The sequence below is a fragment of the Sander vitreus genome, chromosome 18, assembly GCF_031162955.1.
Source record: "Sander vitreus isolate 19-12246 chromosome 18, sanVit1, whole genome shotgun sequence".
NCBI classification, from domain to species: Eukaryota; Metazoa; Chordata; class Actinopteri; order Perciformes; family Percidae; genus Sander; species Sander vitreus.
The window spans coordinates 14,859,119-14,872,585 of NC_135872.1; the positions used below are offsets into that span (position 1 = coordinate 14,859,119).

General features: G+C 39.5%; 1 protein-coding gene across 1 annotated transcript; it reads left to right on the forward strand.

The window, feature by feature from the left end:
• Positions 1–235: 235 nt before the first annotated feature.
• LOC144533483 (transforming growth factor beta-3 proprotein-like) lies at positions 236–12,211 on the forward strand. Its single transcript, XM_078274857.1, has 7 exons — positions 236–1,056; positions 5,823–5,986; positions 8,190–8,319; positions 8,480–8,587; positions 9,116–9,281; positions 9,829–9,982; positions 10,370–12,211. Exons 1-7 carry the CDS (start codon positions 711–713, stop codon positions 10,526–10,528), a joined length of 1,227 nt encoding a protein of 408 aa, XP_078130983.1. The 5' UTR covers positions 236–710; the 3' UTR covers positions 10,529–12,211.
• The last annotated feature ends 1,256 nt before the right edge of the window (positions 12,212–13,467 follow it).

The following is a 13,467-nucleotide window of genomic DNA, read 5'->3' on the forward strand; positions in this document are numbered from 1 at the left end:
AAAAAACTGGCGAGAATATTAAGGCTAAAACTTTCCAACTTTATGTAGCCTAACTGCTCTTATGATTGACGTGCTCAGAAAATAAAACAATTTAGACTATCTTACATGTTTATCGTATCACAGTAGAGCACTGGTGCATCGCAGTGATCGCTGTTATGATTTGGGCTCTCCCGGCAGGGTGCCTGCGGTCCCTCCTCCATCAAACGTCAGAAACCACTGCTATAAAACACATGAGGCCATACCGACCGCTCAAAGTCGCATATACCTCGTTAACCTGACAGCCTGCGGTCTGCCTCCGCACAGACAATAAAGCAGCACCAGATTTTGATGACAGAAAAGAGGAGAAATATGCCGAGTTGTGGGACGACTTAAATCTACCGGATTGAGCACAAGAATGCAAGAAAAGTCTGTGTTTTTTTCTACAGATATTTGTGCCGGATACATTTTACTTGTGCGGATTAGTTTCTGTTGTTCCGGACTTTGAATTGACTAATGTCTAATGGGCGAACACACATTTGGATTTCTGCTGATAACACAAGGGACAGCCACAAGAAAACGAATTAAGTAAGGAGTTTTTCATCATTAGTTCCCAAGGAAGTTAAAGGAGACATCAGCAGGGCTTATCAGTTTGATTTGACACTGACCTTGGCAGTCCTCGCCTGTGAATCTGCACATTTCAACTACCGAGCGAACCAAATGCAGAGAGAAAGATGCATTTGGGCAAGGCTTTACTGTTTGTCCTCCTCCTCAACTGCGCAACTTTGAGCTCATCTCTGTCAACTTGTGCCACCGTGGATATCGACCATGTGAAAAGGAAGAGGGTCGAGGCGATACGAGGTCAGATTTTGAGCAAACTCCGATTGACAAGTCCTCCACAATCTCTCGGACCGAGTAAAATCCCTTATCAAATCCAAGCGTTGTATAACAGCACCAAGGAGCTACTGGAGGAACTTAGGAGGGATCGGCAGCAAAGTTGCGGTCAGGACAACACAGAGACAGAGTACTACGCCAAAGAGATATACAAATTCAACATGGTCTACGGACCGCCAGAGAGCAGTAAGTATTACGATTATTTAGGTAGCTAAGTATATACAGTATCACTTTGTTGTTTTAATGCCAGCAATCAACAGGTCCGTGCGTAATTACGCACCAAATAAAGAGTGTACGCCTAAAGCCCGAGCCAGCCAGACGCATCAATATTAAAACTTATTTAACTCCTAAAGATCGGTAGTATTTATAGCTTGTAGTTAAGCAACTCTTTATCACTGAGTTTTTGGTCTGCTGCACATTAAAGAGCCCCTATTTGATACATACATATCAAAACACTCTGCTTTGAATATAAAATAATAAAAAAGATGTTTGTCTGATAAATGATGTTTAACTGCTGGACACAGTATGTCTCTTACTTCAAAGTAAAGTGTGTGTCTGTCTGTCTGTCTGTCTGTCTGTCTGTCTGTCTGTCTGTCTCGGAGGCTTCAAGTTTCCACATCACAAACTATTGACTTCCAAACTAGTTGTGTGATGTAACATAATGATCTTGTAGGTACAAATGTTAAACTCAGATGAATGTTCGAACAGACTGCTATATTTGTGAACCAACATTCTTTTTAAGAAAACACAAATGGGTTTTGTGAAACTGAAAGGTGAACTTGCTGTACACTTGAAGGATGTGCTTTGTTACTGTCATGCTCACCAACCTGTTTTAACTCTGCACCAGTGTTCCAGGAAAGTCGCTCTCCTCCTACTCCTGACTCCACTCTTCCTCCTTGTTTTTTTCCCTCCATGGATTCTGTCCTTCCTCCAGATGATCCCACTTCCTTTTCAGTCAGGCCCAAATGAGACGACATCTGCCCAGGAGGATGGGGATGCCTTTAGGAAAAGGAGTAGGAAAAGTTAACTGAGGTGGACAGGAAAAGTTAGATGATGGAAGGACCTCCCCGTTAGTCTGGATAGAGGCATCCCTCTCTCCCCTGGAGTCAGTCTGTTCAGGAGGATTGGGGTCCCATGAAGCCCTTGCACACATTAGTACCACCCACCTCCCCATTGAGATGGAGCTTAAAGTGACCCCACTTCCTGTCTTGGCCAGTGAATTAACCACACGGGTGGCCCCTGAGAATGAGATCACTTTCTGCACTGCTCAGGTTTAACTTTGCTTAATTGAGTGTGAAACTGAACCGGCATCCATCCCCTTAAATGTGAATGATTCCACTGTGCCGTCATTTTATTGCCTCTAGGTAACATTTCACTGCTCGGTTAGTAATTAACTTTATTTTGTTTGTGAAATATTTGCTAAGAATATCAGTAAAAGGCCGGTTAGGCTTACTTTTTTTTCTCCGATTTGTGCTAAATCTCTATATGGCACGACTATTTCCTCCTATAGAAATAAAAATTATGAACTGGAAATGGAAAACCTGTGCTGAGAGGGACATGTGTCAGCACTTGAGAGAGATTCATACAGCATGTGGTCTGACTGAGTTTGGATTACTGAGAAAGTAGAATAGGATAAATGCTGTGCGTGTGTAAGAGCCAAAGAGGGCCTCATGGTCCAAAGCAAAGCCAAGACCATTGCATCACAGTCCCTTTTGAAATCAACAGGTGTTACTCAAAAGACCTATTTTCCCTCAGCAATGTTCTGTTTTGAATCTCACAAAATAGTTTTGACAAAAACAGCAGGCAGTAGGTGCCTCGAGTTGGTGTGGTGGTTTCATTGCTGGATTCAGAGCCAAGAATGGATATACATACAAGTACTTTTTGTTGGGTGTGCATGTACAGTTGGGTTAAGATCATAGTTTATTTTACCGTAATGTGGTCTTTATGCCAATTAGTTTGATGCGATAAGCTGAAAAACAAAAGGAAGAAAGTCAATAGCATAAGTGCTGAATTGACATACAGTAAGCATCTGTACGTGTGTGTGCACTAGTTAACAACACTACTTCTCAGATACTTAATGTGCACAATATTCTCCAATATTTACTTTTTACTCAAGCCTAAAACTGTGGAATTGGCATGGCGGAGTGTTATTTTAATGTGTCGAACGTGATCTCATACTTGGAAATATGCATTTTGTCAATACCCTGTATATCCACATGCATACACTGAGCCTGCTCTCTGAGACTGGTTAATGTGATTTTCATATGCTGGAGCTGCTTTTCTTCAGTTAAATGACAAAGAGACCAGCAGATTAACACAATATATTGTGGATACAATACAGACATTATGACTTTCTAACTAATCTTTATCATTTTTGCACTTTCATAGGAAATAAATAAGGTTTTAAAAGTTTAACTTTTCCAAATCAAAACTCAAAGCATATACAAGTTTACTTAAATGAGTTTGAATGGGAAGCTCATCTCTAGTGTAGCCTGACTTTACAGTATTTAGTAACAGGTGTATATTATACAGGTGTACATACATGTGTTGTTTTGTGCTGCTTTCAGTCTTCTTATCAACAGCTCTCCCACAAATGATGCACACTTCATATATAACTTGAGATGACAGATGTTTCCACTATAGGAATGAACTTTCTTTCTTTACAGATGTATGTGCATTTAGCATTGTTTTGGCCAAATGAAACAAAATGTTTCGACAAACATTTAAATGTGCCCATCAGGTGCTGGTAGACCAATTTCTATACCTTTGGACATAGCCAGGCTAGCTGTTTGCTGCTCCCAGTCTTTGCACTAAGCTAAGCTAACTGGCTCATGGCTGGAACTTCATATTTACCGTGCAGACATGAGAGTGATATCAATGTTGTCATCTATTTCTCTGCAAAAAAGCAAATAAGTGCATTTCCCAAAACGTCGAACTATTCCTTTAAAATCAGTTAGACTGTAGGTAGACTGAGTGAAGCAAGTTTTATGAAGACACAGCCACCTTCGTGTGTTGCCCCTTGTGGTATAACAGGAGCTGGCTTTGTGGAATAAAGTTTTGACTCTTAGCCAGTGACATCACTTTATTTCCCTCAGTTATTGTGGGCAAACACACACTCACTTTTCGATGATTTTTGAAGGTAAACTGTTGACCTTTGGTGGATCTGAGGCAGCTCTGTGAACCAACACAAATCCGTGACAGGTGCAAATGAAGCAGAAAGCTGCTGGAAGACTGGCAAATTACTACATTGAGAGGCTGGACTGCGATCATCGGAAAGATTTCCTTTTATAGCATGGTACGCATACAGAATCTGGCATATGTCAATGACTGAGGTTAGGTTGTGGAGAAGTCATCATGGTCAGAAAGGGGTTTGGGTCCAAAAAGTTGTCAGTGGGACCGAGGATAGCAGGGTTTTGATACGCAGATACCAGCAAGGTGAAGTCATAATAAGCTCAATAATATTTCTATTTCAATTACAACATTTTCATTTCCTCCAAATATAGACAAAATGTGTTGGAGAAACACTGAGGAATTTTGATAAAGCAGGCAACCACACTAATCATTCACTGTGGGCTGATAAACATACTGCCAGCCATTAAAGAGTGAGCAAACCCAAGATCATATTTTAGGAGTGAATGGGTTTATAAGTCTTCTAGCATATAAAAAGAAAGTAAATCCATGCCATTATTTTCATATTAAAGTATCACTTTATTTCTGAAGCAATATGATATCTAAAAAATGAAAAAATACCCATTACATTGCCATCCAGAGTATGAAATTATTACATTTTCTTACCAACTCAGTTAACAAAGTACTGTACCTTTTTTTTGTGCACAACTAAAATTACTCTGGCATTAAGTGGATAAAAGTTTGATCCAAAGAAACCCCTCTTTTAACCCAGTCCTCTAACAGAAGATTATTTTTCAAAATTGTGTTGTGGAAGGAGACAGGCTAAAACAGTGAGTGTTATTATATAGAGCTGAAACGAGTTTTCAATTAATTATTCGATCACGAGAAAAACTTTTTTTTTTTATATTCAATTAGTTATTGAAGTAATATTTCAAGGAAAAATGCCTAAAAATCACATGTTTCAGTTTCTCAATTGTAAGAATTTGCTGCTTTCATTTGTCTTCTTTAGTATGATTAATTTTTTGGTTTTGGAGTGTTGGTCGTACAAAATGAGCAATTGATGAAATTATTTTGGGCTTTGTCACTACTTTCTGACAGATTATTGGATTAATAGAGAAAATAATTGGCAGATTAATCGATAATGTAAACAATCATTAGTTTCAGCCATATTCTAATGACTGCAAACATGCGTTTAGACCTAACATTTTGTTTGATTTATGGTCGCAACACCTTGTTCCCAAAAAATAAATTATTTTTGTATAGCTTCTTACCAAAGCAGCTAAATGGCTGAATTTAATTTACATGTGATTTAGCTGATGCTTTTATCCAGAGCGACTTACAATTGCTACATATGTCAGAGGTTGCACGCCTCTGGAGCAACTAGGGGTTAAGTGTCTTGCTCAGGAACACATTGGTTGATGTATTGCAGTGGGAATTGAACCCAGGTCTCCCACACCAAAGGCATGTGTCATATCCACTGCGCCGTCACCACCCATTTACCTGCTTTGGTTTCAGGGTAGTGGTATTGTTCATGCTGGCTCACTGCCACTGCTTACTGGGACACTTAAATATGACAGAACCATCGTTGTTGGTCTTAGTAACACCTGGAAATGTTCCTACTATGACAATTTTCATTCAAACTGTTCACTCAACACTCATATGAAGGAAATCATAATGCAATTATCTGTAATAATGTTGTCCAGAGGTCGTGTAGCATTTGAGGTCTGTGTTCGGGCATTAACTGCTTGTATTGCATCAGACCTTGATAAGAACTTCCAAGCCTGTTCTCTTACAAAACTTTTATTTTATTCTCTCTGTTAAAGACGATCTGCTCTACTGCCCAAAAGGCATTACCTCTAAGGTTTTCCGCTTCAACGTCTCCGCCATGGAAAGGAACTCAACTAACCTCTTCAGAGCAGAGTTTCGAGCCCTGAGGGTGCCAAACTCAAGTTCCAAGAGGAATGAACAGCGGATTGAGCTCTACCAGGTGTGTAAAGGTACCGTCTCCTTGTCCTTCTACCAAGATCAAAGGCAAAGCTCACAGCCAAGGCAACAAGGAGTTTCAATGTCTTCTTTTCTGGAGTGTAATCTTTGTTTTGTAGATAGTTATATAGTCTGTCAAGAACATATCTTACATAAGCTGGTTAGTCATTCTCCACCACATGATTCCGGGCCCTAATTGACAAAGAGACCCAACGACCAGATTGTGGTTGCAGGCATGGGTAACAGCCAGACCAAAAGCCAAAAAAGCTCAACAGGCCTGCAGAATGTTAGTAGAACTGGGACAGGGGTACTGTTAGTGCAGTGCCGGCAGCCCAGATTTAAAACAGTCCTCATTTTGGTTATGTACAGGTCTTTAACATTTAGTCCTCAAAACAGTATGCACGTTTATTAAGCTGTTAAAAAGGACTCTGGTCTGCTGAGTGATGAAATGATGCAACACACTTCTACAGTCAGTTGTAGTCAATGTCATCAGGTCCCTGTTTGTAATGTCCTTGGCATTAGGATCCAATACAAAGATAATTATTGAAATAAAAAAGAAACAAATCCCACCACATACCAGATACTCTGGTCAGGAGCAATGTCATGACTAACCCAAAAGGACAATATTACCAATCACAGAATAATACTATAGGCAACTGCCAACATTAACTCCAACTCAACACCAAGTGACAAAAAGAAGAAACACTAGATGGCAGAGGGGTATTTTACAACAACATTGAACACAACACAGGCTTATGGAGCCGGACCCAAACGCAACACTCCCGTTGCTGTTTATCCGACAGCGGCAGCATGGTGTTTCAAGTGCAGTTAGTCTGCTCTGTGTCTTTAGCTGCAGACTGTACGTCCTGGTGCTGGAATCCTTTCCATTGAAATACAGACACTTTAATCCGTTTAGCTGTCAGCATTTTAACCATGTTTTTGACAGCTAACATTACTAGCTAACGGTAGGTACTGTTTAAAAACTGCATCGCGATTCATTTTTTATCTCAACCGGTTGTAATCTTTACACATTTAAATTGATTTTAAATCATTTTAATCATCCCTACTAATTACTCCTCAGCTCAGGTTAAAGGTGGGTGGAGTATGTGACGTCACCTGACTCCATGAACCATTCAGAAGGCTAAAAGGTGTGACCTGCACCGCCCTAAGGCTGCGATCACGCTGCCTGTGTCAGCCGTCTGGCAAAAACGCAGGTCTTTCCATTCATTTTGAATGGAGGTAGGGCATTTAGGCTACGACGGGGGTTGCCGCAGGGGGGACACTCAAAAAAATGCAGCGGGCCTGCAGCGAAAAGTTGAGACTGACTCAACTTTTGGAGAAACGCAACCCCACGTCACGCTGCGGTGGCCAATCATGTAACCGGCGATCAGACTTGTCAGTGTGTTTTGTTTGAGCTATGGTTTGAGGCGGTGTGAGAATCCCATAAAACCCCAGTAAACGGGAAACGTCACTGCCATATCGCTGCCACAAGAAAACAGTAATTGTGAAATATAAAGTCTACTTGTGCTTTGTTGGGGACATAAGAACAGAACAGGATGTCACACAAATTTTCATTGACACTCCCAACGCCGCACCACCCAGCAGAAAATCGCCGGATCACTTTTATTGGTGTGAATGCCCACTAACAGTTGCAACAAAGCTGACAAGTAAGCGAGATGTCAATCAAGGTCTGTCTGAATACATGTATAGTCCTGTGGAGAGATCTAATGAGCCAAAATAAGAAAAATCATCATGGTCCTTTTCAACATTTTAGAATTTAAAAATACTAATCTAAGAAAAATTGCCTCTTCATCCACTTGGAGCACATTTTTAGCTTAAGGGATGACAATGTCAGTGCTAACATGCTAAACTAAGATGGTGAACATGCAAACATATACATCAGCATGTTAGCATTAGCATTATGAGCATGTTAGCATTTACCTCAAAGCATCGGCTCACAAGTACAGCCTCACAAAGTGACTAGCATGTATTTGCTGCAATTTTATTAATGTTTTCTTTATATGCATGCTCCAGTAATCATATTATCTTACCTCATAGCATTCATTTCAACTGATCAAAACTGTCTTCCTCTGGTACCAACGTCCTCTGTACCTCCTGTCCTATGTCCGCTCTATTCTACGTGTTGAAGCTGTTTCAGTATTGAAAGAAAACCTTTCAGAGTGACCATTATTATTATTGCTTCACAGATTGTGAGGCCAAACGAACACATTAGGAAACAACGCTACATTGCAGCCAAGAACGTGCTGACCAAAGGTAATCCAGAATGGGTCTCCTTCGATGTGACTGAAACAGTGCGGGAATGGCTGATGAACAGAGGTAAGACTGAGGTTACTGTCATTTCTTTTGTTTAAATGCTATCATTAATCATATATATATATATATATATAACTAAGAAATGTGACTCGTATCAATTTTTAAAGAGGGAGACTTGTGACCTGGGCTTCTTTTTAGAAATCCTATTTTCCATTGCCATCAGGAACTAATCTCGGTTTGGAAATCAGTGTGCACTGTCCCTGCCACACCTTCAATCCAAATGGTGACATCATTGACAATGAGAAAGAGGTGCTGGAGGTAAAGTTTAAAGGTGGGCTTCAACAACATTTAGTGATTAAGTTATATATGCCAGATGTTAGTTGCTCTTTTGATCTAATGTCTGTAAATGTTAATGTCTTCTTACCATTTTACCATCCCTCCTTTCAGCTTAGATGCAATGGATTGGTTGCATATTTATGTGGTCCTTAGTACTACAATTTACAAGATTTATTCTTTAATATATATTTTTTTAAATATGCCTTTTTTCTGGTAAATAATTTGGGGTATTTGGTACAATATGGTTTAAGGGTGCTGATGATTGTCATTATATTGTTGCCTTATTCAACATTTGCCTCAGAGGACTAAAAATAAACTTCGAAACAATTTAGCTTTTACAAACAAAGTTTATTTTTATTTTTCTTTTTTTCTTACTGTTTTCATGTCTGCATTGTGTAAAATTATGGCAGGGATGACAGCTTGATAGTCAATCATTTAGCAAATTGTATGCTCGGATTGAGGGAAACTACGAAAGAAAAAAGCCACTAAATACTTGGTTTGTGTGCATCATGTCTATAATTAGGCGTAGATGGAGATGAGGAGCACAGTCGCTTGGATCTGGATCACCTAAAGAGGAAAAAGGACCAGTACCTGCCTCACCTTATCCTCATGATGATCCCACCCCACCGCCTGGAAGCTCAGTCCACACGCCGACGCAAGAGAGCGCTGGACACAAACTACTGCTTCTCGTAAGGATATATAAATCATCTTTAGCACTAGTGTGCAATGCTGTAGTACATTTAGTCTTTTGGTTAGTTCATCAAATCTAAATTTCCTAATTGCAAAATTGTGAAAAATCTTTTTTTCAGCTTATTATTATCATACATGGTATATCACATGCATCAGATTATACACGTATCGTAATATCCCAAATATATGCTGTAACAAACTGTATCTGGTATCCCCCACATATGGCAAAGAATATGTGGTAACACTTTACTTGAAGGTATCTACATAAGAGTGACATGACACTGTCATGAACACATGACACTGTCATGACACATGAACCCTAACCCTAACTTGTCATGACAAAAACCGAATTATACTTAATGACAGAAGCGTTATGTCATAGATGTTTATGACTTGTTTATAATGTTTATGATACGTTCATGACAGTGTCATGTCACTCTTATGTAGATACATTCAAGTGTAACCGAATATGTCAAATATTAGAAGCACTAGTACAAAAATGTATTTGGGGACTAATTACACTATTGTTGTGCTTCCTCGTCACAGAAACACAGAGGAGAGCTGCTGTGTTCGCCGGCTCCACATTGATTTCCGCCGTGATTTGGACTGGAAGTGGATCCATGAGCCCAGTGGTTACGATGCCAACTACTGCTCTGGGCCCTGCCCTTACCTGAGGAGCTCAGATACAACACACAGCTCAGTAAGAAGCAACCATCAGGGATAAAAAACAGGAGAGTTAAAAATTACACAAAATATAGTTTCTCATTTACTTCAGCCTTGCACATAGTTCTAATTTTGAGATACAGTATCCACCTCTGAGACCTCTGCCTCCACCTAGAGGTCTTCACGGGACCAAAACGTTCAAAAATTTTAGAACTATTCTCTACTGAAAAAATAGCCCCTGTATGTCCAGCAAACACATCTAGACAAGCAGACAGCATTATGTAAACCTTAATCTTCCAGAAAATGTGAAAAAAGCTTATTAGAATTTGTCAAATTGTTTATTTGGTCCTTGATAAGTCTCCATGATAAATTCTCAATAATATGTCTCAATATTAAACAATCTCTCCTGTGTGCTTTCCAACAGCTGCTGAGCCTGTACAACACTCTGAATCCGGAGGCATCGGCCTCCCCCTGCTGTGTCCCTCAAGACCTGGAGCCCCTCACTATACTCTACTACTCTGGACGGACCCCCAAAGTGGAGCAGCTCTCCAACATGATCGTCAAGTCTTGCAAGTGTAGCTGAGAACATGTGAAAGGCGAGGTAGTGCGGCAGGATTTTACTAGGTACTGACGAAAACCCATGCTCGTTGACTTTTGAACTCTTAGCTGTGACAATTACTAAAACTGACCATGTGGCCTCATGGCTTAGATCTGAACACCACTCTGGAGGTCACACATTTTTTAAGGATGCAGATTTTCATTTTTTTTCTTGTTTTGTATTTTGTTTTCCTCCCACTCTGGATGAGAAGTAGTTATTTTCAGTTCAAACCAAACGTTGAAATCATAGTATGATCTTAACATATTTCCTTCTACATTTGTGAAGGTGGACAACACACTCCTAAAGCTAGACTGCAGAGAGCCCTGTACAAATATATCTGTGACAAAGTGGGAGCTGCTTCATTGACGATAACTGAAAGGGACTTATTTTGTGGTATATCTTCTGCTTCAGAGTTAAAGCAAATATTCCACAAAGTTATAGTCTCCATGTTGTCAGTAGAGCAGCTTTCCCGTCTCTAGCCTTGGGATAATATTGTTAATAGTCACAAATATAGATTGTGCTCTACTGAATAATCGAAGAGTCCTTTCAGGATGGATTTTACCTTGACTTAAATTCCCTTCCTTTCAAACAGTGGACATTATCTTCAAACATAAAAGGAGAAAGGACAGACTTGCTGCTGTATCCAAAGCCATAGCTGTGGTCAGGGAAAAGGAGAGCTGAGAGAATGCCTGCTGGATTTGCAATGGAAAGTGAATGAACAAAGAAGTTGAGCCAAGCTTTTCTTTTTTTGGCCGGCCAGTAGCAATGGCCTTTTTTTTGCGGTGCATCTATTAGAATGGATGGAAGAAGAAGAAGGGGAGGAGGGGACCTGTATGGAAGTGAAGAACTATGATGGAAACAAGCCATGAGCACAATGCCATCCACTGGAAGATCTCATCTCTAACAGGTTCAAATTATTTATGGGACATCAAAGAATATACTGGAAAGGAACATGTGTTACGCAACATTTTTATGGGATTTCTTTTACATTAATAGCAGATTTGATCCGTTATGCAACTTGTCATATAGTGATTGTTTCACTAACTGGGACAACGTTTTACGTAAACTAAGGGTACTGTTACATTTCCTTGTGATTCAAGAAGAATATGCTTTTTGTCCATGTACAAATTAGTTGGACCTGTTGTATGTGATCCAGTATATGTTTGACTGAAGTCTTATTGTATTAAAAGGGGACCATCACCAGAAAGTTAAATCAGAGCACTTTTCTCCAGCATTAATTGGAAATTTCATGTCATTTAAAATGTTTACTTCTTTTAAAATCATACTCTCCTATCACCTCACCTGTGCATCACTCCAACCAGCTGACCAGGAATCGCATGTGTTCCCAAAAACACTGCAGTCTTTCATTCCCTCTCAGCTGCGTCTCTGTTTGTTTTGGTGCTCTTTTACAGTGTGAAGCCCTAATGGAACAAAAAAAAAAAAATGAAGAGGGAGGGGAAAAAGTCATTACATGACAGTGGCTGGATGTACAGTTAGACCTAATTTTTCTCCGAGTCAGGAGAACGATTCTGAATCCCTGTACTGTTTGACATTCACTCAGTCAGTCATCTTACCTTTAGATGACATTTAGGTGACATTCTTTTGGCAGTAATATTGTTTGACTTGTTGATCGTGATTGTTATTAAAAACACAACATGCAAAACTTGATTGAGCCCTTTTTAAATCTTAAGTATCACTCCAGCTTTGTATTTTATTTAGTAAATAATAAAATGTAGGCTAATAGATCTGTAAAAACATTTAACTCAAAATTAGGAAATGATGAGTTTACCCACTGGTCTTGTCTGCCATGTTGAAATGCTATTTAAAATGCTATTTTCTCATAATGTTTTGGTTCCATACGAACATAATTTTTCTTACTTGGATCTCACCAGTCCCACCTGTTTCCTGCAGAGCCTTTTTTTCTACCAGAGTAATAAATTTAACTTCTCTTCCTTTGGAATTGTTGCTTAATAGGTTATCCAGGCAAAAAGCAATTACTCTTTTTTTCAGTACATATTAATGTGCAGTCATCTCTTTATTTTCTTATTGTTAATAAAATAGTTACTATAAATCACATACAAACATAAGAAGCATATTTTACATGTAGTGCCACTTTCATGAAACCCTTTAATTCATCAGGAAGACCACTCCAGTGGACCCTTTGACCTTTGGACAAGAGCTGCAGTGCAGAGTCTTGCAGATCTGTCCAAAATAAATGTATTAATTCCTAACTTATTAACATTTGAAACTGAATTAACATACTCATAAACCTTTGTGTAGGTGCAGATATGATGGCTTATGTTAGATGCATATATTTATTAATAAAAGAGATAAGCAGCCTGGACCTAACCCAAATGTTACTATTAATGGTTGGTAATAGGTCTATATAGCATTACTACATATTTTATTACCATTAATAAAGCCTTAATTAAGGGCTGATCGCACACATTTTTATGTCATCTTTCCTACTGGACTGGACTTTTTTCTTTTTTGGGGGGGGGGTTGAGCTAATGTGGACTGACAAGTAGCCAGAGAGAATTCCCTTTCTCTGTGTGCCCGTTATTGTTCCCTGTCACAATCAATCAGAGATGAACCATGATAGAAACACAAAGACCAGAGGGCATGACGAGGTCTAAAAACAGGGGTCGGGGCTTTAATGGCTTTGCAGACAGCCTTGTACTAACAAACACACATTTCTGGTAGAGAGCAGCCGTGCTCCATGCATGATTGATTTTCAGCAAAAGCCCCGCAGAAGTCATGCCACTTACTTACATTTAAGTCCACCACTTGTTCCCTGCTAGAAATGTGCGGTAATAAAAACCCAGCAATGATTTCACAAATTTAGTATCACATAACTGCAACTTCACTTCACTGTTTACTTCTTCAAATCAGTAAATGCAAACAAAACTGGGTTTCACTGGGTG